The sequence below is a fragment of the Mirounga angustirostris genome, unplaced genomic scaffold (genome assembly GCF_029215605.1).
Source record: "Mirounga angustirostris isolate CCGP_5_RB_7025 unplaced genomic scaffold, mMirAng1.0.hap1 SCAF_13, whole genome shotgun sequence".
In the NCBI taxonomy this organism is placed as follows: Eukaryota; Metazoa; Chordata; class Mammalia; order Carnivora; family Phocidae; genus Mirounga; species Mirounga angustirostris.
In genome coordinates this window covers 5,384,648-5,408,300 of record NW_026991721.1, presented here as the reverse complement: position 1 = coordinate 5,408,300, position 23,653 = coordinate 5,384,648, and the positions used below count along the sequence as shown (strand labels likewise).

The 23,653-nt window shown below is 59.6% G+C and overlaps 2 protein-coding genes across 15 annotated transcripts; both read left to right on the top strand.

Annotated features, from left to right (window-relative positions):
* The first annotated feature begins 2,538 nt into the window (after nt 1-2,538).
* On the top strand, nt 2,539-12,148 carry ANKRD13D (ankyrin repeat domain 13D). 10 transcript variants are annotated; one of them, XM_064576096.1, is made up of 15 exons: nt 2,539-2,820; nt 3,373-3,508; nt 3,605-3,729; nt 4,440-4,485; nt 4,572-4,715; nt 4,978-5,167; nt 8,831-8,906; nt 9,299-9,390; nt 9,598-9,676; nt 9,763-9,893; nt 10,643-10,800; nt 10,899-11,015; nt 11,095-11,258; nt 11,340-11,431; nt 11,794-12,148. In XM_064576096.1, exons 1-15 carry the CDS (start codon nt 2,731-2,733, stop codon nt 11,990-11,992), a joined length of 1,839 nt encoding a protein of 612 aa, XP_064432166.1. In that variant the 5' UTR covers nt 2,539-2,730; the 3' UTR covers nt 11,993-12,148. The 10 variants fall into 10 exon arrangements, with proteins under 10 accessions (XP_064432166.1, XP_064432168.1, XP_064432169.1 ...); XM_064576100.1 differs by having other exon boundaries at nt 2,541-2,820; nt 3,588-3,746; nt 11,779-12,148; XM_064576094.1 differs by having other exon boundaries at nt 2,542-2,820; nt 11,779-12,148.
* A 929-nt stretch (nt 12,149-13,077) lies between these two features.
* Nucleotides 13,078-21,040, top strand: SSH3 (slingshot protein phosphatase 3). 5 transcript variants are annotated; one of them, XM_045893190.3, is made up of 14 exons: nt 13,078-13,322; nt 13,807-13,844; nt 14,424-14,655; nt 15,554-15,687; nt 15,770-15,841; nt 16,190-16,255; nt 16,355-16,543; nt 16,626-16,719; nt 17,129-17,257; nt 17,340-17,386; nt 18,077-18,223; nt 18,421-18,621; nt 18,718-18,991; nt 20,065-21,040. In XM_045893190.3, exons 1-14 carry the CDS (start codon nt 13,257-13,259, stop codon nt 20,326-20,328), a joined length of 1,953 nt encoding a protein of 650 aa, XP_045749146.1. In that variant the 5' UTR covers nt 13,078-13,256; the 3' UTR covers nt 20,329-21,040. The 5 variants fall into 5 exon arrangements, with proteins under 5 accessions (XP_045749146.1, XP_064432175.1, XP_064432174.1 ...); XM_064576105.1 differs by having other exon boundaries at nt 13,804-13,844; nt 19,999-20,135; XM_064576104.1 differs by lacking the exon at nt 20,065-21,040 and adding an exon at nt 19,290-19,940 and having other exon boundaries at nt 13,804-13,844.
* Nucleotides 21,041-23,653: the final 2,613 nt, after the last annotated feature.

Sequence of the window (23,653 nt, the reverse complement as noted above, 5' to 3'; positions counted from 1 at the left end):
CCAGGGGAGCAGAAGGGGTCTTCTGCCCGCTCTCCAGGGAAGCAGGAAGAGGTGCCTGCAGTTCGTGCTTGGTGTCCCATGTGGACTGGCTGGCTGAGCACACCAGCTCGCCAGGCACTGTGCTGACACCCTCTGGGCAGTCCGACAAGCACCTCTGTTCTTGGGGGTCACACGGCAGCCTCTGGGCCCTTGGACCTGCCTGGCTTTAGCCTCCTCTCTTGGCTTGCTGCCCTGTAAGGGTCCCTGAGGCCTGAGGGATGCCTCAGCATTGGGCCTTTACCCGGAGGCTCTGCTCAACTTCGTTCCCCCCACGTCCTCGCCCTTCAGGCCCCTCTAGGGGATGTCTGTTGCTGTCCACTCCATGCGGGGCTCTGCTGGGCAGGGCTGGGGGGCCTCCGTGCACGAAGGCTGCTGGGGGTGGGGGCCCTGGAAGTAGAGGCTGAGTCTTAGGAGGGAAAGGCCTGTGAGCTGGGCCTGCAGCACTGGGGCAGGGAGTTGAGGAGGATGTTCCGGATGCAGGGAATGGCCAGGCAGTCAGGAGTGGCTTAGGTTAGGAGCACTGTGGGAAGGAGCCAGCCTGGGAGGCCCTGAAAACCAGGCTAAACCTGGCCCAGAGCCCGGGGCGCACTTAGTGATAAAGATGTGAATGGACGTGGGGTCTGAACTTGGATAGACTCTGGGAATCCCTGAAGGCTCTGGACAGGCTGGGTGATGAGGGCGGACTGATCGATGCCCATGATGCAGGGAGGGAGGCAAAGGATAGGAAGCAGGGGGGGAGGCTAGGGGCCACTGCTTGTCCAGGGAAGAAATGCAAGGAGAGGAAGAACATGGCCCACCAGGAATGGGCCCCACTTGGGGACGACAGAGAGGTAGGAGTCCAAGAGGGCCCACAGGGAGGTCTATGGCACATTCAGAGGACCGCCAAGGAGTACAGCCTGGGGGAAAGAGGGTGAATGTGACCAGATCTGGTTTTAGGTAATGCTAATGGGATAGCATAGGACACCGGGCACAGAGATGTCCCAGAGGAAGCTGAAATGCAGTCCTGGGGACGGTGTCGGGGTGACAGTAGAAACAGGCTTTCAGCAGGGGGGACGCCCCACTTGGGGGTTGGACAGGGAGAAGGGGCCCTGGAAGAGGGTTGAGGAGACAGTGGAATTAGGATTCATACCAGTGGAGAGTTGTGTGCAAGACTGCAGAAATCAGGAGGGGCCCGGCAGGAGAACCCTTAGATTTGGGTTGAAGAAGCTGGGGGAGGGGAGAGCCCTTTCCAAGGAAGGTGGAGGCTAGAGAGGGCTGCCGCGGGGCAGTGTGGCCGGATGTCCAGTTCTGGACATTCAGAGGCCTTCGAGGCGCTCTAGAGCCAAGGACTTCACAGTGACCTGATGACACCACAGGGCAGAGTGGCAAAGATCCCAGATAGCACAGGAGCCGCCTACCCACACTGAGAAGGCAGGGTGAAAATGGCAACCAAGCCCTCCCAGCCCGGAGACTCAGCTCAAACTTCTAGAAAAAATATGTAGTTGGTTATTTTACCAATAGGGAGACTGAGACCAGAGGGTCAGCCTTGGCCAAGCCTGGCGGCTGCCTCACCACCCACCAACACCCGACCCCAGGCTGAGGCTGGGGTAACGACAGAGCTCGGGCGGCTGAGGCCTGCACTCCAGTTCCGGTGTGGGTGGAGGGGCCGGCCCTGATTTCGAAACTCTCCTTCCTTTCCGGAGGCCGGCAGCAAAGCGCAGCCTCCGCAAAAGGGATCTGTGCGGTGGGTGAAGGCAGCCGTTTACGGTGGACAGTCCACCGGGAGAGGCCTGACTCCAGCCAGGCCCACTGCCCCCACTCCCCAGTGCTCCCATCCCTGACTCCAGTGACCTGGCGGGGCCGCCTCCCCGCAAGCCTGGGCCCGGACCGTCATGAGGCGACCACTAGACCCCGGCCCAGGTCCCTGGGGAAGGTGCATTCAGGGACATCTCGGAGGTGATGGGAAGGGGAGCCAGGGTGTCCCGCCTCAGCCGCCCTCACAGGCACAGTCGGTACCCGCGAGGCCTGGGATGGGACGCCCGGGGCAGGAAGCCCAGGGCACGCGTGAGTGCCGGCTGGGGAAACGCGGAGAGCCCAAAGGCCGCAGGACCGCGGCCTGCTGAGCACGCACGCGCACTCGCGCGCGCACGTCCCAGGGGCCCAGGCCCCGCCCCTGGCCGAACCGCCCCGCCCCCGGACTCCCTCCTTCCTTTTCCGGACCCACAAGCCGGGGGCTGCGCTGGGCCTGGGGCGCCCCCTGCAGGCCGCGGGCGGAGCCGTAGGCAGGCCCCGCCCGCCAGACCGCCCCCCGCAGACCCAGGCCCGGCTGAGGCCGGGGTCCCCGAGACGCGGGCCCTGGCTCCCTCCCCGGCGCGCGTGGTTGCCAAGGCGACTGAGCAGCGCCCCCCTCCAGCCCCCGGCGGGCGCGGCCCCGGCTGCGGTTGCCATGGCTGCCGGAGGCAAGGGGGCGCGCGGCCCGACGCCCCGCCCCGCCCCGGCGAGTCCCGCCCGCCCGGCCCGCCCGGCCCGCCCTCCTCACGGCCTGCGCCGCCGCCGCCGCCACTGCCGCCCGGCGCGGGGGCTGCGTGGGGCGCCGCTCCAGGCTGCGCGGACCGTGGGCGAGAGGGCCGCGGCAGGCCCGAAGCCGAGGCGGGGCCGGGTCGCCCCCGCCGCGCCCGCCCTCCCTCCCGCGATGCGGCGCTGAGGCCCAGCATGGCCGGCCCGGGCCCCACCTTCCCGCTGCACCGGCTCGTCTGGGCGAACCGGCACCGCGAACTGGAGGCCGCGCTGCACAGCCGCCAGGTGAGACCCACCGGGCGCCCGGGCTGTCCTCCGCGCAGCCCACTCAAACCGTGGTCTCCGTCCTGGAGGCCGCCCGGCCTGAGCCGAAGCCCGGGTCACCTGCCCCTCTCGCTTGAGCCTCTGGCCTCGGCTTCCAGCGCTGGGCCTCGCCCGCCCGTCTGCCCGCTTCGCACTGCATCCGGCCCCCGAATTCGCGCCACACCACCCCTGAGCCAGCAGGCTGAGGACAGGCAGCCTGGTTCTGGCCCCCAGGCCCCTCCAAACTCTTGGCATCTGCAGCTGCACCTCTGCCTGACCAGGCTGCCTGACCAGGCCCCACCGCCGGATCCCCAGCTCTCTTCCTGGCCGAAGGCAGGAGAGGTGGGCAGGCCCTTCCCACCTGCTCCCCCCCTCCTCCTACGAGGACACGCAGGCCACCCTCAGCCATTCCCATGGCCTGTCTGCTGTCTTTATTTCCCTCCATGCCCCCCAGCCGTGTTCAGCCTAGTGGCCTTCTTGCTTCTCTTTGCTTGAAGAGCAAAGGCCCTGTGCTGAGTGTCCCATCTTCCCCAGCACGACATTGAACAGGAGGACCCCCGGGGGCGCACTCCCCTGGAGCTGGCTGTGTCCCTGGGGAACCTGGAGTCCGTCAGAGTCCTCCTTCGACACAATGCCAATGTGGGCAAAGAGAGCTGCCAGGGCTGGGCAGGTACTGCAGAGGGCACAGGGGCTCCCCTGAGGCTGGCGGTGGGGTTGGTGCCTGGGGCCATCGACAGAGCTCCCCTCAGCGGCCTGGTGCCCCTAGTCCTGCAGGAGGCAGTCAGCACTGGGGACCCCGAGATGGTACAGCTGGTGCTCCAGTATCGGGACTACCAGAGGGCCACACAGAGACTGGCTGGCATTCCGGAATTGCTCAACAAACTCCGCCAGGTACGGCGGGGACAGAGGTACGGTCCGTCAGGAGGGGTAGGGAGCCGCGTCAAGGGGCCGTGACACACTGCGTGGGGGGTCACTGGCCACCTGCCACCCACTCCGTCTGCGCAGCATGCTTTCCCATCGCTGTCGACGACAGTGACCCCATTCCAGGGTCATGTAGGGAAGAGGAGTCCAGGCCCACATGGGCGAGACGGGGCCCTTTAGGAGGAAAGCTGTTGCTGATGTCAGGGGTCCCTCGTACCAGAAATCTCCACAGAGCTTTAGATGTGGGCCTGTTCCCTGGGGGGAGAGTTTCATCTGACTCTGCAGGTGTGGCCTGGTGCCCCTGAGTACCTGTTGGCCCTCCTCAAGCATGGGGGGCAGGCCCAGAGGGGGTCATTGTGCCCTCTTTACAGATGAGGACTCTGAGACCTAGGGGGAGCAAGAAATTCCCCCAGGGCCCCTCCGCAGTCTAGTGGCCAGGTGGACACTGACCTCCGGGCTCCAGATACTTAGAGTCTGTTTATCCCAAGACCTTATTAGGGCCCCACTTAGCCCACCCTTTCCTGGGGGAGGGGTGTGGTTGTAGTGGGGGCGTAGCTAGGACATAGCACTTGAAGACTTGCTGAGGGGCTGGACTCCCAGAGAGGGGCTACAGACAAGGAGCTCCCTAGGCCCGCCGATCCTCAGCACCAGGCCCTGACAGGTGCTCTGGTCTATCTCAGGCCCCCGATTTCTACGTGGAGATGAAGTGGGAGTTCACCAGCTGGGGTGAGTGAGGACCTCTTGGCTCCGCCTGGGGCGGGGCGGGGGGATCCTATGGGAAAGAACCATGGTGACCCCCGCACTCCCTGCAGTGCCCCTTGTGTCCAAGATGTGCCCGAGTGACGTGTACCGAGTGTGGAAGCGGGGGGAGAGCCTGCGGGTGGACACCAGTCTTCTGGGCTTCGAGCACATGACCTGGCAGCGTGGCAGGAGGAGCTTTATCTTCAAGGGCCAGGGTGAGCTCTGGGGGACTCACTGTGGGCATGAGGCAGGCCAGGATCCCCCTCCACCACCCGCTGGATTCTCTGTGGCTTGTGAGAACGGTGCTGTTCTTTTTCTCTACTTTCTGGAAACAGAGGTTGAGGGTGGAGGGGACCCACGGGCTGGGGCCTCACCCACTTAGCAGCAGGTGGCTGAGGGCACCGTGGTGGCCCTTTCCCCCGCTGTCTGGGGCCTGGCACTGACTTGTGCCCCTCACGCACCCGGGCCGGCTGGCAGAGGCAGGAGCCTTGGTGATGGAAGTGGACCACGACCGGCAGGTGGTGCACACCGAGACGCTGGGGCTCACCCTGCAGGAGCCGGAAGCGCTGCTGGCCGCCATGCGGCCCAGTGAAGAGCATGTGGCCAGTCGGCTCACCTCTCCTATCGTCTCCACCCACCTGGACACGCGCAATGTGGCCTTCGAGAGGTCAGTTGGGGCCCGGCCACACCGCGGGTCCCGGTTCAGGCCTCTGGGAGGGTGAGCCGCTCAGAGGCTGCTCAGGTGGGGGCAGGGGTCCCTGCAGGCCCAGTGTCCCACCCAGACCACCTGCAGGTCCTGTGGCAACCTTCAGGCCCCTGCATGTCTGTCCGAGGGCAGCGGTCTTCCTGGGAAGGAGGCTAGGTCAGGGGGCCCTCACGTGTTTTCCCATCACAACAAGGATTTAGGCTGTGGTTCAGGGCAGCTCTTCACCCCAGTGTGGGTTTCTCAGTAGTATGGCTGTTTCTGGGCCAGAGTCCTTTGTGGGTAGGGTCAGATTCCTACCGGCCAGGCTGTTCTCTCTCTGACAACATATGTCCCAGTTCCTGGAACAGACTTCAGAAATAACCTTTTTGAAAACCAAACAAACAAACAGCTTTATTGGAATATAATTTTGTATACCGAACAGTTCACCTGTTTAGAGTGTACGATTCACTGGTTTTTAGCGTGTTTGCGGAAATGCCGCTATCACCCCAGTCAATTTTAGAACATTGTCATCACCCCAAAAAGAAATCCTGTAGCTGCCAACTCCCGTGCCCTCACCCCCTTCCCCAGCCCTAGGCAGCCACTCATTTACTTTCTCTGTAGATTTCCTTATTCAGGACTCTCCCATGAATGGAATCATGCGATACGTGGTCTTGTGTGACTTCTTTCACTGAGAACGTTTTCACACTTCATCCAGTTTAGTGTGTAACTGCTTCACCCCGTCCATTGTATGCCTAGCTCACATTTTGTTTATTCACTCATCTACTGACGGACATTAGGATGGTTTCCACCTTTCGCCTTTATGAAGGTTTCTGTAAACATTAGTATACAAGGTTTTATGTGGACATAGTTTTCATTTCTCTCAGGTGTATACCTGGGAGTAGAATTGCTAGCTCATCTGGTAACCAGATGTTTAATTGTTTGAAGAACTGCCAGACTGTTCACCAAGGGGGCTGCAGCATTTTCCATCCCCTGCCCCCCCAGCAGTGTTTGACGGTTCCAGTTCCTTCATGTCCTCACCAACATTGCTGTTCATTCATTTATTTTTGGATTACAACCACCCTAGCGGGTGTGAGAAGGGGTATTTCACTGTGGTTGTGATTTGCATTTCCTTCATGGTGAATGATGTGTGGAGCACCTTTTCATGTGCTCATTGGCCATTTATAGCTCTTTTTTTGGAGACGGGTCTATTCACATCCTTTGCGCATTTAAAAAATTGGGTTGTCTTTTTATTATTGAGTTGCAAGAGTTCTTTATATATTCTAGATCTAAGTCCCTTCTCAGGTATGTGATTTGCAAATATTTTCTCCCGTTCTGTGGGCTGAGTTCTCACTCTCTTGACCGTGTCCTTTGACGACACATTTTTAATTTTCATGAAATATACAATTTATGTATTTTTGAATTTTTTCCTCTTGTCACCTGTTCCTCCAGTGTCATGTCTAACAATATTTTGTCAAATCCAAAGTGACAAAGATTTTCCCCTGTGTTTTCTTCTCAAAGTTTTATAGGTTTAGCTCTTACATTTCGGTCTTTGATCCATTTTGAATTACTATTTGTGTATGGTGTGAGGAAAGGGTCTGACTTCATTGTTTTGCAGGTGATGACCCACTTGTCCCAGCACCATTTGTGCATAAGACTGCTCTTTTTCACTGAATGGTCTTAGCACCCTTGTGGAAAATCAGTTGACCACAGATGTATGGGTTTATTTCTGGACTCTCAGCTCTATTCCGTTGACCTATATGCCAGTCCTTGTGCCAGGACCACACTGTCTTATAAGTGTTGCCTTGTGGTAAGTTTTGAAATTGGAAAGTGTGAATCTTTTGACTTTGTTCTTCTTGCTCAGGATTATTTTGGGTATTCTGGGTCCCTTGCAATTTCATAGGAATTCCAGATTCAGTTGGTCAATTTCTACAAAGATATCGTTGGGTGGGATTCTGATAGGGTTTGCGTTGAAACTGTAACTCGGCTTGGGGTGCACTGTCATCTTGACAATGTTGAGTGTCCTCTTCCGTGACCATGTGACCATTTCCCACTTACTTAGGTCTTTAATTTTTTTTCTTAATATTGTCATTTATAGCTCTAAGTTTCCTTCTAACCACTGTTTTAGCTGCATCCCACAAGTTTGAGTATTGTATCTTTATTTCCACTTATCTCAAAGCATTTTCTGATTTCTCTTTTGATTTATTCATTGACCCTTTGGGTTTTTTAGGAGTGTGTTTACTTTCCACACCTTTGTGAGTTTCCCAAATCTTTATTCTGTTATTGATTTCTTATTTCATTCCCTTGTGGTTGGAGAACATGCTTTGTATGACTTTTCTCCTTTCAGTTTTATTGAGGCTTCTTTTATGGCCTAGCATATGGTCCATCCTGAAGAATGTTTCATGTGCCACCTGAGGAGAATGTGCATTCTGTTGTTGTTGGGTGGAGTGTTCTAAGAAAGTCTATTAAGTCTCTTTTATAGGGTTGTTCAAGTCTTCTGTTTCCTTGTTGATCTTTTGTCTCCTTGTCCTAGCCATTATCAAAAGTGGGATATTGATGTCTTGTAACTATTATTGTTGAATCAGACACACTTTTATTTTTCACTTTTTATTCTGGAAAATTTCAAACATGTATGAAAGAAGAGAGAATAGTTAGAATGTCCTCTTCGCCCAACTTCAACACTTAACCGACATTCTATCAATCTTGTTGAGTCTATCCTTCCTTGCTTTTTTCCTTTTTTCTCTGGACTATTTTATTTTATTTTTAGGGAGGGAGAGAGAGGTGGGGGGAGGGGCAGAAGGTGAGAGAGAATCTTAAGCAGACTTCATGCCCACCGTGGAGCCCACTGCGGGGCTCGATCTCACGACCCTGAGATCATGACCTGAGCCAAAATCAAGCATCGTTACCCTCAACTGACTGAGCCCCCCAGGTGCCTCTTCCCTGAACTTTTTTTTTTTTTTTTTAGTTTTATTTATTTATTTGACAGAGAGAGACACAGTGAGAGAGGGAACACAAGCAGGGGGAGTGGGAGAGGGAGAAGCAGGCTTCCCGCTGAGCCGGGAGCCCGATGCGGGGCTCGATCCCAGGACCCTGGGACCATGATCTGAGCCGAAGGCAGCCACTTAATGACTGAGCCACCCAGGAGCCCCCAAACTTTTTTTTTTTTTTAAGATTTTATTTATTTGAGAGAGAGAATGAGAGAGCGAAGTGGGGGGAGGGGCAGAGGGAGAGGGATGAGCGGACCCCCACTGAGCAGGGCTTGATCCTAGGACCCTGGGATCATGACCGGAGCTGAAGTCAGACACTTAACCAACTGAGCCATCCAGGCGCCCCTTCCTGGACTATTTAAAGCACATCCCAGATGCCATATCACTTTAACAGTAAATGCTTCTGCACATGACTCTAACAGATAAGGATGTTTATAAGACCAGCCCCAACACCATTATCACACCTAACAAATTAATGATAATTCCTCAGTACTTTTTAGTCCCCAGTCCCTGTTTGATTGTCCCCAGCTGTCCAGGCGTCCTCTCAAGGCCCTTGCGTTTCATAGTGGGAAGGCGAATTGGAAGGGGTCTCTGGAAGGGAAGGCTCTGGCTAGGGCCGAGGGGTCCGGATCCTCACGAGCTCCTGTTTGGTCTGTTTCAGGAACAAATGTGGTATCTGGGGCTGGCGGTCTGAGAAGATGGAAACCGTTAGCGGCTACGAGGCCAAGGCAGGAGAGGCTAGTGGTGGGGGCTGGGGTAGGAGACAAGGCCCAGGAACTCCACTGCTTCTCCACACCCACCCATGTGGAGGAGAGACAGAGTAGCCCGTGGGCTCTGGAAGCCCCGTGTGGCCATGGGAACTCAGGGGGGCCCGAGTGCCCAGGCCCCGCCGAGCACATAGGGATCACCCCAGCACGGGCCCCGACTCGGGTTACCGAGATGACACGAGGAGCGCTTTCCCCTCATGACTGAGCCCCCATGGTTCAGACCCTGCCACCTCCTCCAAAGTGGGGGGCGAGATCCTGTCTGTCCCTGCAGAGAGGAGGACGTGGGTCCTGTACTGGTGAGGCTGAGTGTGGGAAACAGGCTCTGAGCCCTCAGCTCCCCCCGTGTCCCTCCTGCTCCCCAGGTATACAGTGCCACCAATGTGGAGCTGGTGACACGCACTCGCACGGAGCACCTCTCTGATCAGGACAAGTCGAGGAGCAAAGGTAAACCGAGGTGCGCCTGCCTGCTGCCCAGTCACACCATATGCTGGGGTTACCCTGGTCTGGGGTTAGGGCCACAATGTCTGGGACAAGCTGGGAGGCCTCCCCATTCCCATGTGCTCTGTCTCCCACCCGACAGGAGGCTCCCAGAGTGGACAGGGGGGCAGTCTGGGGGCAGTGGCCCAAAGTCTCCTCATGGGCTCCCACCCTTTCTCCTTAGGAGGGAAGACTCCATTCCAGTCCTTCCTCGGGATGGCCCAGCAGCACTCCTCCCACAGCGGGGTGAGCCAGGCCCCCAGGTGGGGGGGTCACGGGCAGGGGGCCGGTGGGCAGGGCCAGGCAGGCACCCTCCTGAGCACTAAGTCTGTTCATGGGGCCCTCCCAGGCTCCTGTGCAGCAGGCCGCCAGCCCCACCAACCCCACAGCCATTTCCCCCAGTGAATACTTCGATCCCAACTTCAGCCTGGAGTCGAGGAACATTGGCCGCCCCATTGAGATGTCCAGCAAAGTACAGAGGTGAGGTCTTGGAGCTGGCTTTGGGACTTCCCTCAGGGACGGGGACCCTGCCTGGTCCCCCTGAGCCCTTGCAGACTCCTGTCACACTTGGGGCCCGCCAGAGTGGGGGACCCACTCACCCAGCTGGCTTCCTGCTAGATGCTCCTCCTTGGGTCCAGGAGCCAGGTCTGTCTTATCCGTGGTTATTGGCACCAGCTCGGGGGCTTGGCCCAGAGGACTGGTTACTCTTGTCTGGTGAATGAATGAATGGGCAGCACCGCCCATTTATGGCTTTCTGTTCAATTGAATGAGCACCTGCTGGAGGCCAGCTTATGGCAAAGGGGAAGGGCTCACAGCGCTGCCATCTCCTGACTCTGTGGCCCCAGGAAATGTCTTCCCCTCTGAGAGTCTGTTCTCCTCAGTAAAATAACAGTCACACTTGTCCCCCTGCTCACAAGGGCACTGGGAGGATCTGATGAGCCATGACATAGAGCTCACGGTGGGCCCAGCACTGTCCAGGGACCACAGGTAGACTCCGCATCCAGACGAATTGAGGCTACCATAGGCCCCAGCCTGGGCCCAGGGTCTGGGGGGCAGCTCGGGCAGTAGGGCCAGAAGGACACACGCTCCTGGGGAAGGCAGGCGGGACAGCTGAGCAGACAAGAGGGCAACGCAGTCTTGGCAGAGAGTGTGAGTAAAGGCAGGTGTCCAGGCTGGGTGGGTCTTAACAGAGGGGCCGCCAGAGGTTCCTTGACTCACGTCCTGTGCAGGTTCAAGGCCACGCTTTGGCTGAGTGAGGAGCACCCGCTCTCCCTGGGTGACCAGGTGACGCCCATCATTGACCTGATGGCTATCAGCAACGCTCACTTTGCCAAGCTGCGTGACTTCATCACCCTGCGCCTTCCCCCTGGCTTCCCAGTCAAGATTGGTGAGGGGTGGCCTGGGGCACTGGGGGCCCTTGGGCAGCTCCTGGGGACGGGGGCCGGCTGCTGGCCCCGGTGGCTCAGGCCCGCTGTCTCCTCGCAGAGATTCCCCTTTTCCACGTGCTCAATGCCCGCATCACCTTCAGCAACCTGTGTGGCTGTGACGAGCCCCTGAGCTCAGTGTGGGTGCCGGCCCCTGGCCCTGGCGGCCCAGCCTCAGGTACCGCGGCAGGGAGGCGGGCTGCGCCGCTCCCTGGTCCCCGAGCCCCGGGGCTGAGCGTGGCCCTTCTCCTGCGCAGGGAGCCCTTTCCCGTGTGAAGTGGATCCCGCTGTGTTTGAGGTGCCCGAGGGGTACAGCGTGCTGGGCACAGAGCGCAGCGAGCCCCTTCGCGACGAGGATGACGACCTGCTCCAGTTTGCCATCCGGCAGAGCCTGCTGGAGGCAGGCGCGGAGGCCGAGCAGGTGGGACGCGGGCAGGGGCCGGCCCGCCTGGGTGCTGGCAAGGGTGGCAGGCGTGACAGCTCCGGGCTTCGTCTGCTGCAGGTGACAGTCTGGGAGGCCCTGACCAACACCCGGCCTGGTGCCCACCCTCTTCCCCAGGCCACCACTTATGAGGAGCAGCTTCAGCTGGAGCGGTGAGGCCCTCTAGGACCTACTAGGACAGTGTCTCAGCCTGCCCTGCCCCGAGGACCCTGCCAGCCAGGGGGTCCTTGGCTGGTGGCGGCGGGTAGTGGGGAGGCACTAGGCCCGGGATCCCATGCCCTCTCCAAGGCCACCTTCCATAAGCAGCGCTGCCTACCACTGAAGGCAGCGTGAGGATGGGGGAGACGGGGCCCCTCGCCTTGTCTCTTTTCTCTGGTCTTCTGGGTCCCAGCCACCCTGTCCTTGCCCTTGTCCTCCATAGCCATGATCCTGCCCTTAGCCTTCTTCCCCAGCCTGAGCGCTCACTGGTCTGCCCTTCCTCTCACGCCTTGTCTGGAAGGGCCCTCCAAGAAAGCCTGCGGATGTCCACAGAGCCCAACGGCCCAGAATCCCCTCACAGGACCCCCCCGGCCCCAGCCCCCTCAAGCTTTGAGGAGCAGCTTCGCCTGGCCCTGGAGTTGTCTTCGAGGGAGCACGAGGAGCAGGAACGACGGGGGCAGCAGGAGGAGGAGGACTTACAGAGGATCCTGCAGCTCTCGCTCACAGAGCACTGAGCACCCGGCCCCTGGGAGGGCTGTCTGGGCTGCTGCCCCACCTGCTTTTGTAACTTATTTATTTATAAACTCTCTGCTGCTAAGCTTGGGGCCTGGAGCCCTGGAGGTGGACTTGCGTTGGAGACCTAGGTGGAAATAAAGAGACTTTGAGCAGCAGGCTTATTCTGCTCAATGGGGAGACAAGGTGGGGAGGGGACATTGAGGGTGGACGCTGTGGGCAATGGCTGCAGACCTGGGTTTGAATCCTGGCTGTAGCCCTTTCAGTTTCTCCGAGCCTCAGTTTCCTCAGCTGTAAAATGAGACCGCCTCCCACTCCCCAGGGCTGTTGGGAGGGTGAAATGAACCCACATATGTCAAGTCCCTTACAGAGTAGGTGCTCCATTAACATCAATTCCCTGGAGTCCTCCTGTGACTCACTGGGTCTTTACCAGAACCCACCTGTGCTCCTGTCTGAGAGGGGGAAAGGCTGGGCCTCCAGACTACTGCCAGCCATCTGGGAGGAGCCCCCTGCACACCAGGCCTGGATTCCTGCACTGACTCCAGCATGTTCTATCCCAGTGATTTGGACAAGTCACTTCCCTCTGCTGCAGCTCTGCCCTGCGCACCTCCAAGGTGGCCCTGAGGGTCCCCTGTGAGCTACAGGGGTCAGTTCTAAATCCCGCCTGATTTCCCCTGAAGCTCTGCATGTCTCCCAAGGATTCGTGCAGAAGGGCCAATCAGCAAGGAGAAATAATTTTGGGGTCCCCCCCAACTTAAGACTGTGTCTGATCCTTTCCAAGACCTGTGTCCCCAGTCCTGCTTCCCTAGGTCTCAACTCTTCTAGGTAGTAGTAGCACGGTTGAGGCCCAAAGCAGAACTCAGGTGACCTAAGTGGGCGGAGCCGGGAGGGCAGGGGCAGGGGCGCCTCCCCGGAGGAGGGACCCAACCCGGGAACGAAGGCTGCAAGTTGCAGGACCTCCGGACACTTCCCTCCCGGCCGCGCTCCGCACCTGCGCCCCGCCCCGGGTCCGCCCCCAACGTGTCCGGGGGCGGGGGCGAGGCGGCCGAACCGGAGGAGACGCGAAGGGAGGGGCGGCAGCCGCTTCGCGCTGGCTCCGCAGGCCCGGCTGGACGAGTGTCTGGCCCTTTAAGGGCCGCCCCCGAGGAGGTGCCAGGCCCTGGTGGCTCCGGTCTCTCCTTCCTGGTCCTGCGGGGCAGGGACTGTCCGTAGAGCTGTGGGAGGGCAAAGTGCCCGCACCGGCCCAGGTGTCCCCGGCCAGGCCCCATGGCCCTGGTCACCGTGAGCCGCTCCCCCCCGACCAGCGGCCACTCCACGCCTGTGGGGCCCACGGTAAGTCTGGCTTTGCCGTGGTCCGGCCCACGCAGTTGGCTGCCAGCTGCGCCTGGGGGAGCGCGTCCTGCCCACGGCCAGTCTCCCCAGCCTGGGGGTGCGGGGAGGGGGACCCCAAGTATCACGCTGGAGGGGATTGGGAGGGGGTCTTGAGGCTCCCAGGAACTCAGACCAAAGATCTGGAACCCCGAAGCGCCAGCCCAGACTGCAGAGGCCCTACCCACTTCCAGGCCCAGATCTGGGCCAACCCCTTGGACACCTCCAGCACCCCCACCCACTCTCACCCCACGCTGCCCCACCTGGACCTGGGCCCAGGCTCCCCCAGTGCCTCCGGGTGCGGAGTGGACTGGGGTGGGAAGGGACCTGACACCTTTCCTGGTTCCAGTCCCCAGTTGGGAGGGGGGGCGATGGCACCCTGAGAGCAGAGAGGAGAGTCCTTGCCACTGCCCGCCTCACCCTGCCCTGGGGGCTGCTTTCTCAGCAGGACCAGGCATCCAAGCGGGGAAGCCGGCTCCAGCGAAGGTGAGCGCCTCTCCCCAACACAGACACCCACATCCAGCTGCCAGGCCTGGCCACTGCCACCCTGGAGGACTCGCAGCCACAGCCAACTCCTGAATCTGTGGGCGGTGTTGCCAGTGGGCACGGCTGGTGGGCGCAGTTGGCTTGCAGCACTGACTTGGCTGCCTTTGCTTCCATCTTCCCCCTGGTCACCACCATCGTGGACCCTGGCTCAGGCCCGTAGTCACAAACCAAAGGGCAGGTTGAGACAATAGGGCCCGAGGACTCCTGGGGTCACCACCAAGTTTACAGCATCTCCTGAGTTAGGCAGGTACGAAGGAAAGGGAGCAACCCTTGCCCGCCCCCAACCCTTAGACAAGTGGGTTGAGGGCTTGAGAGCCTCCAAGACTGTAGTTCCCCAAATGGGCTGGCCTCAGCACTTGGGAACCGGCTAGAAATGCACATTCTCAGGCCTCCACTCCAGACCTACTGACTCTCCAGGGATGGCGCCCAAACCCCGTTTTAACAAGCCTGGTAGGTGATTTGGATGCACCTGTCCTAGGGGTATGAGGGACCCTGATGGCTTCCCTGCTGCCCTGCCAGGCAGAGCTTCGCAGTCCTTCGCGGGGCTGTCCTGAGACTGCAGGATGGAGAGGACGAGGGAGAAGCAGCTGAGGCTGGCCCCGAGGTGGTGGAGAGACCCCCAGGTGAAGAACGGCCCCACGGGGACCAGACGGATGATGGGCATGGGCCCCAGAGCCCCAGGAAGCAGGAGCAGAGCCAGCACCTGCATCTCATGGTGGAGTTGCTGAGGCCGCAGGACGACATCCGCCTGGTGAGGGGCGGCCCAGAGCCCCCTGAGAAGCGGGGAGAGCCCGCCCTTGGGTGGGTGGGGGGGCAGGATGGAAGAGAGCTAGCCCGTGTGTCTGAGTGGGGAGCAGTAATATGAACCCCCAAGCCCTGGTGAGCCTGCCGGCTCAGCTAGTCGTTTTGACAGGGCACAGTCAAGTCTTCAGGGCTCTGGCGGTGTGGGAAACGGTGGCAGGAGGTCTGTCCTGCTTGAGCCCATAGGGCCAGATTAGGGCCGAGAGCTGGCCGTTACACAGAGACGGGGTTCTGTGCAACCCGCGCAAGCCCTTCCTGACCCCGCGAGCTGTCTGCCTACTGAAGGCCTGGCCTGGCGCTCAGGAGGGCCTGCTGAGCCGGAGGGGGCCCAGGCGCCATGGGGCACAGGTGAGAGCTTGAGGACCAGCTCCCAGATGCCTGTGGGGCACCTCCTTGTCTGCCGCAAGATGGGAAAAACAAAAGCAGGTGGTCTCTCTAAAGCTGGATTTATTCCACTGAAATACCATCCTTCATTGTGGGATCGAGTCCTTAGTATTTCTCGGGTGAGAAACCTTTCTTGAATCCAGTGATGGTGATGGCAAGTGGAAAGGTTTTTTTCTAAGCCTCCTTCCTAGGCAGAAATTGAAAACGGGCAATCTGTGTCAGGCCCATTCTCCCCTTTTTTCCACACATACCCCCTTTAAGAAAAATCTTCTTAAACATTTTGTGGGACCGTGAAATCCACAAGTGGGGAACCATCAGATTATAACCACCAATCTGGTGTCTGAGAAGAGGAGGGCGGGCAGCACGTCTGTTCTAGGCCCAGGACTGTGTCAGGCGGGGGTGGGGGGTGCAGGGTCTTCTGGGGCCACTGTGACCCTGGGCTTCTCCCTCCTTATCTCCCCCAGGCAGCCCAGCTGGAAGCAGCCCGGCCCCCCCGGCTCCGCTACCTGCTGGTAGTTTCCACACGAGAACACCTGAGCCGAGAACACCTGAGCCGGGATGAGACTGTCCTCCTGGGGGTGGACTTCCCCGATAGCAGGTGGGAGCAGGGAGAGGAAGGGGGGTGGGGGCGAGGAAGTGAGATGCTGGGGGACAGTGGCTTTTCTTCTGTCCCCTGCCAGTTCCCCCAGCTGCACCCTGGGCCTGGTCTTGCCTCTCTGGAGTGACACCCAGGTGTACCTAGATGGAGATGGGTAAGAGGTGGCAGCTAGGGGGAGGAGAGAGGGGAGGGGTGGGGCCAGCGGGGCGATGTGTATGATGGGGCAGCTGGGCACTGGGGAGCCGTGGGAGAACTCTGGGCTGGGCATCTGGCGCCTGGGCCTGCTCAGCTCTATCTCTGGTTTGCTGTGTGAACCTAGGCAAGTCACCCAGCTTCTCTGGGCCTCAGCTACCCCACATCTGGCAAATGGGGCTTGTCTTGAAGCCCAGGGATGTGCGTACATTCTGTGGAGCAGCCTCACGAGGTAGCTAGTGGCTTGGCCTCTCAGGGGCTCTGTGCCAGAGCCTGGAGTTGGGTTCTACCCCCGCCCGATCTCCCTCAGGGGCTTCAGCGTGACGTCTGGTGGGCAGAGCCGGATCTTCAAGCCCATCTCCATCCAGACCATGTGGTAAGGGTCAGGGTGGCCCGTCCTCTTCTCAGGGATGGCTGAGGGGCTGGGGAGGGGTGGCAGGGAGGCCAGTGTGATCCAGCCTCTCCCCTGTCCTAGGGCCACACTCCAGGTGCTACACCAGGCATGTGAGGCGGCCCTCGGCAGTGGCCTTGTGCCGGGGGGCAGTGCCCTGACCTGGGCTGGACACTATCAGGACAGACTGAGCTCCGACCAGAGCTGCCTCAACGAGTGGATGGCCATGGCCGACCTGGAGTCTCTGCGGCCTCCCAGCGCCAAGCCTGGCCGGTCAGTGCAGGGAGGGGAGGAGAGGGAGGGTGTCGCAGCAGAGTGGGGAAGGCGTCCCTGGACTGACGGGCTCGGCTCCCAGGCCCTCAGAACAGGAGCAGATGGAGCAGGCGATCCGGGCTGAGCTGTGGGATGTGCTGGACACCAGTGACCTGGAGAGCGTCACTTCCAAAGAGGTGGGCTGGGGGGCGCCCGGCTGGCTCGGTCAGTAGAGCAGGTGACCCTTGGTCTCGGGGTCATGAGTTCAAGCCCCACCTTGGGCGTGGGGCTTACTTTAAAAAAAAAAACAACCAAAAACACAGAAAACCCAAAGAGGTGGGCTGGTGCTGGGGAGGAGCAGGGGTGAGGAGGGAGCTGGGCCCCGGGTGGGGGGTGGGGGGGCGGTCCTCCACCTGGGGCAGAGCTTTCCTCTCTTTCTTCCCACCTTGCTTGCCTCCTGCCCTGAGCCAGGCCCCCACGCCTGGCTCAGCTCCTCTGTCCAGATGGGACGGGTGCGCCCTCTGAGGCCCCAGAGGGAAGGGTCGGGCATCAGGACACTCGCAAGGGACCCCCTGAGCCTCGGCGCCCCTGTGGCTCTGCCTGCAGATCCGCCAGGCCCTGGAGTTGCGCCTGGGCCGGCCGCTGGAACAGTACCGCGACTTCATCGACAACCAGATGCTGTTGCTCATGGCCCAGCAAGATCGCGCCTCCCGCATCTTCCCCCACCTCTACCTGGTGAGCAGCAGCTGGAGGGGTGGGGGGGCGGGGCGACGCTGCAGCTGGGGGGACGGAGGATGATGCTCCCCTCCCTCCGCAGGGCTCAGAGTGGAATGCGGCGAACCTGGAGGAGCTACAGAGAAACAGGTAGGGCTCTGAGCCCCTCAGGGCTGCCCACCCTCTGTCTCCCCGCTTCACTTGGCCTCCCCCGCAAGGGGCAACCTGGCCAGAAGCCCCCAGGCCCCCCTGAAGGGCTGCTAGCTCCGCTTCCCATCCCGCCTCTGGGGCTGCTCCCCCTGCAAGGCCTCCCCGGGCCCACTCGCCCTCCCCACGCTGTAAAGCAAGGCCTGGACCCAGGGCCTCAGTCTCACGGAGAAGAGGGGTGGCCGCGGGCGTCCCGCTGGCCTGTCCCAAGCAGGAAAGCTCCTCTCCACTGACCGCGTCGCAAGGGAGAAGCGTGTGCCCCTCTCCCGGGGGACCTGGCCACCTGCTCTCCTAGGTTCCTGCCATTTGTCCACCGTGGGCTTCCAGGAAACCCGCTGTGGCCCCCGTCACCCCAGCTCCGCCGCAGATCCACGTGGTCTCAGCTTCGCTCAAAGCTGTTCTCTGACTTATACTAGAAGGCTCAGCACTGCAGTCAGCCGAGCCGCTGGCTGGACCAGAGGGGACAACTCCAGTGCGGCAGGGCGACAGGATTCACTCAGGGTCACGCCATCTCCCCCCCCCCCCACCCCGCCTGACTCTCCGAACCAGCCAGGCTCTGCCGGGTCTGCTGGCCAATGGGCCTCCCGTCCCCCCACCGGCCACGTCAGCCAGGCCTCCCGCCCTCTGCTGCAGGGTCAGCCACATCTTGAACATGGCCCGCGAGATTGACAACTTCTACCCGGAGCGCTTCATCTACCACAACGTGCGCCTCTGGGACGAGGAGTCAGCCCAGCTGCTACCCCACTGGAAGGAGACACACCGCTTCGTGGAGGCCGCAAGGTTGGGGCGCCCCCGGCCCCCCCACCCCCCGGCTCACCCCACCCCAGCTTCATCCTGCCGGCTTTGCCCTCAGCTCTAGGACTCCTCCTGGCCTTGCCCCGCTCCTCTGCTCTGGGTGGAGCACTACCCGCCCTTCCCCCACACTGACGGGGGCAGGGAGGGGGCGGGCGGGGGAGCTGACCGTGCGGCCTCCACAGAGCCCAGGGCACCCGGGCGCTGGTGCACTGCAAGATGGGCGTCAGCCGCTCAGCTGCCACGGTGGTCGCTTACGCCATGAAGCAGTACGGCTGGGGCCTGGAGCAGGCCCTGCGCCACGTTCAGGAGCTCCGGCCCATCGCCCGCCCCAACCCTGGCTTTCTGCGCCAGCTGCAGACCTACCAGGGCATCCTGACCGCCAGGTTCGAGGGGGAGACGAGGGGAAGCGAGTAGGTGGGTGCCGAGGCTGGGGTGGCTGCTGGGTCCCTCAAAGCTGACCCAGGGCTACCTCCTTACAGCCGGCAGAGCCATCTCTGGGAGCAGAAAGCGGGTGGGGCCTCCCCAGAGGAGCCCCTCGCCCCCGATGTCTCTACACCTTCCCCACCGCTTCCGCCAGAGCCAGGGGGCAGGGCGGAGATGGAGGCTATGGGTTTGGAGGAGAGCCAGGCAGCCCCGACAGAAGAGCCTGGACCACGGCCCCGCATCAACCTCCGAGGGGTCATGAGGTCCATCAGCCTCCTGGAGCCTTCCTCGGAGCTGGAAGGCGCCTCAGGGGCCAGTGACCTGCCAGAGGTGAGGCTGGGGCCAGGGAAGAGGCACAGCGGGGGACAAAAGTAGGAGCGGCAGATGGGAGGAAGGAGAGAGATCAGGACGGGTGCTCGGCTTCCCATGGGGACCACTTCCTGGGCGGCTCCGTTTCGTCCCCTCAAAGCGGCCAAGGAGACCCAGTGGGGGCCAGTGAGCGCTGTCCTTCATGGGAGCTGGAGAGCAGTCATGGGCCAGGGGCATCCGCGGGGGCTTCTGGGCCGAGCCAGCCCTGGGCTGGAGGCTGCGGGCATGCTCAGCCTGATGAAAGCACTTGCTTCCTAAGGGGCAGGGCTGCCCAGCCATCCTCCGCAGGCCAGGAGCTGGACGACCAACTGCTGACCCTAGATGAGGTGGACGAGATGACCTCTGCAGCCCCTCCCAAGTCTGGGGGGCAAGTGACCCACCAGAGGATGGGGTGCAGAGGGGTCATGGCACCCACACAACCAAGTACTGGCCTGAGCAGTTGAGCATCATCTCCGTGCTAAGTGCTGCAGGGCATGAGCAGAAGAGAGGCTGGCCTTTGCCTTAGGAAGCCAGACGCCACCCCGCTCTAAACACACACGCGCGCGCGCACACACACACACGCACACAGGAGACTTGAGGCCAGAGCTCGTCTGGGAGGGCCGGAACGCTTGGGAGAGGCTTCCTGGAGGAGGTGGCACTGGGTATGGATGGTTGGTGGGTGAGTGTGGATGTTTCTAAAGGCAGAGTGTCTTCATGTGGCTCCCGGCTCAGAGCCCAGCTCCTGGAAGGCTCTCAGGACTGACTGTACAGAGGCAGAGGGGGCAAGAGGAGGAGGAGGGGGCCCCAAGGATGTGGCAGGTGCGGGGAGGCTCAGGAGGGCTTGTGGGGCTAGGAGGTTGTAGACAAGTGAATGCCGAGGAGCAGGGACAGTGGGGCCGGGGTGTTGTCTGCTCTCCTGTGGAAATGTGACCCTCGAGCAGCCCAGTGTCTCTGCATTCACTTACCAGCCCACACCTGCCCCTTTCCAGACTCTGTGCTCAGTGCCCCTGCCCTGGAAAGACTTCTCAGTGATCCTTCTACTCTGACCCCGCCAGGTGTTTTCTTCAGAGGAAGACCCTCCAGAGACCCTCCCTCAGCTCTCAAAGGCCAAGGGAGGCCGGCGGGGCCACAAGGGGCCTTGGCCTGCCCTGAAGTCCCGCCAGTCTGTGGTCGCCCTCAACAGCGCTGCCCTGGTGGCCAGCCGGACCCAGGCCTTCCAGGAGCAGGGCGGGGCTGGCTGCGCCTCCACACCCAGGCTCCGGGGGAAGGTGGTGAGGCAGGCCAGCGTGGATGGCAGTGAGGAGGAGGGCGAGGCCTGAGCCCCCACACGTGCCCCTGGCCCCCAGATACAAATGGAGGGGCGGCACACAGCTCCTGGGACGAGCACCCTTCACTCCTGCCAACCTGTGCACATTCCTTTTAGCTCCTCCCCAGGTGGCCCCAAGACTCCATCACTACAGCCTCGGCTGCTGCAGCCTTAAGTCTCGGACATGTCCTCCTTTCCAAGGGCTCAAGACCTTCTCTGTCTATAATGGGGATGTGACCGGGAGACTGAAGATACCTTTGGGGGCAAGAACACCTTGCTTCGTTCTCAGTTGCTGCCGGGAACATTCACTTGCATCCACAGAATAAAAGTTTCCCAGTGCAGAAAGGCTTCTGCTCCCTCCCTCACCCCCTCCCATCTGCCTCACCCCTGCGCCCTTCGTTCCCGGGGTCTGCTCGGCCAGGGACCCGGTGGCCCTTAAGGGCCGAGAGTAACCTCGGTCCCCAGACCCGGAGGCTCTGAGGAGCAGGGAGCTGGCCCACAGGCGGGGCTGGCGGGTCGGCCTCCCTCCCCCACGCCACAACCTGCCCATCTTTTGCTGCTGCCCCGCCCCCCGCCCCCCACCCCTCCCCCACAGCACTGCGTTGGGTCACAAGACACCAGGCCAAAGAGAGTCTCCTTTTTGTCCTTTACAGCCTCTGGCCAGTTTTTCACAGTCTTAATAGTGTCTGGCTTTGTACTTAGAAATAAAAAACATTTTCATATTATTTTCACTTTTATGATAAAGCCGTCTGCCTGTGAGTCTGATCCTTCTCTGGTTACCCGAGGAGTCTGGTCTCTCCTAGCCTGTCTGGTCTCCTCACAGCTCCCAGGTGTCTTGTGACAGGCCTGTTTGGGGGAGTGGTGGGTTTGGGGTGGAGTGGAAGAATGGGGAAGAGAAGAGGGGAGACCAGTGCTATCTCCCTCATCTCCTAGGGCAGGGCCTGGGTAAATGTTAGCTGCCCACGTGCCCCTCAGGCAGGTTGGCAGGGGGCGGGCAAGCCTACACTGGGCAGCAGGTGCTTGGCTCTGTTGGGACAGCTGAAGGGAGTTACCCAGGAGGAAGTGGGAGCTGCCAACGCCTATCTGACAGGACCAAGCCTGTTCCAGAAGCTAAGGCTCATTTTGGACACTTGATGACAGTTCTCGAGCACATTTTGGGTCCCAAGAATCTTCCTCCTGCCACAATGCAACAGAGCCTGATTTTCCAAGCCAGCCCATCACCGCCAAGGAAGCAGGCCCCTCAATGGGCCCTCCCCCTCTAGGTACAGGTTCCTTTTGGTCAGGTTTAGTGTTCAAGAAGAGTAAGTGGGCCCATCTTTGTCACTTCTGTCCCCTCCTTCCTTCAAAGCCAACTCAGAGGTAGGAGTTGGCACCAAATATTCTCATTGATGGAGAACTCGTACCCATTTTAAGGGCATTTTTCATCCAGACCCTGGTGGGACCCCAGCACTGCTCTAGCCCTGGGGTACCAAGGGGGCAGGGAGCCTGGGTTCTAGCCCTGGCTTTGCCACTTAGAAATTACTCCACCTCCAGTCTCTGTTTCCTTCTATAAAACAAAAGGATTAGACCAGGAAATCTCTAAGTGCCCCCCTTCCTGCTTTGATAGTTCAACAATATATGTCCTCCATACACTGATAGAATTCACCCTCAACGTGTTCTCTAGAAGAGGAAGCATTTATATCTATCTGTGGGTGACATGCCTAGGGTCACAGGCAGGGTCCAGAGAAGCCAGTCTGATTCTTGGTCCACTTGGCTGGTCCACCCTTCTGAGCAAACAGGGGGGCTGCCTGCCATCCTACAGCCAGCCCTGAGTCCCACCCAGACTGCCCTTTCAGTGGTCCTAAGCCATGCTAGGGGCAGGTAGGGTGATAGGAGGGAAGCCAAAGCCAGGCCCTGCCCTCCTGCAGCCTCTGCAGCTGGGAAGGGGGTTCCTATCATGAACTCTGAGCTCTGGGGCTAACCAGAATCTGTGGAGGACTCTTGAGAAGTAAGAATTCAGCACCTGGGAAAACAAAAACTGGAGGGGAAACTGCATCAAAAATGCAGACAGGGGCACCTGGCTGGCTCAGTCAGTAGAGTATCTGACTCTCGATCTCAGGGTGGTAAGTTCAAGCCCCACATTGGGTGTAGAGATTACTTGGAAAAAATGCAGACTAATGATTAAGAAACACACACACAGCTCACGCAAATTGCTAAAGGGGGAGAAGAAAAAGTATGTGTCCCTTTGATCTTATTTTCCAATCCTTCATAGGCAACCACTGTTACTGCTTCTTCCGAGTCCCTCCAAAGACATTCCATGCTTCTGTCATCAAATATATTTATTCTTTTAAAAACATAAATTAGGGGCGCCTGGGTGGCTCAGTTGGTTAAGCGACTGCCTTCGGCTCGGGTCATGATCCCGGAGTCCCGGGATCGAGTCCCGCATCGGGCTCCCTGCTCGGCCGGGAGTCTGCTTCTCCCTCTGACCCTCCTCCCTCTCATGCTATCTGTCTCTCATTCTCTCTGTCTCAAATAAATGAATAAAATCTTTAAAAAATAAAATAAATAAAATAAATAAAAACATAAATTATACTCTATTAACATTCTGCACTTTGAAAAATTTTTTCATAGCACAAAGAGTTGCTTATCAATTCAGGAAGCTCTGCCTAATTTCTACAATAATCATACATATTCTTTTTCTTTAAGATTTTATTTATTTGAGCGGCGGGGGGGGAGAGCACAGAGAGTGAGAGGGAAGAGCAGACTCCCTGCTGAGCAGAGAGCTTGACGTGGGGCTCTAGCCCAGGACCCTGAGATCGTGACCTGAGCTGAAGGCAGACACTTAACCTGCTGAGCACCCAGGCGCCCCAATACATGTTCTCTTCTATGGACTCCACTATTTTATTTAAGCAGTCATCTACTGATGAACATTTAGGTTGTTTATGAAATTTTTTCTCATTCCAAGTAATGCTTAAGTGCTCATACATACTTTCTTGTGCACACATGGCCACGAAACCTGTAGAACGGCTGAAGCAAAGCCTATTTGCATTTAATTTTGAAAGGCATTGCTTCATTTCCTTCCAAGAAGTTGCACCAACGTACAGCAAAGGGGAATGCCTGTTTATGTCCGGCACGCAATGTCCTTTCCATCGAACCCTGTAACACTCCCAGGAGAAAGAGCAGGCATTATCATTGCCTTTTTGGAAACGGGAAACTGAGGCTCAGAGAAGTCACGGAGCCTCTGATGAGGCCTCAAATAGGTCCCAAGCTTCTAGATCTCAGCCCGGAGGCCTACCTCGACGGACAGGGCGGCTCCCAGGCTGGCTCGCCCGGATCCACCAGTTCTGCCCCAGGCCGGC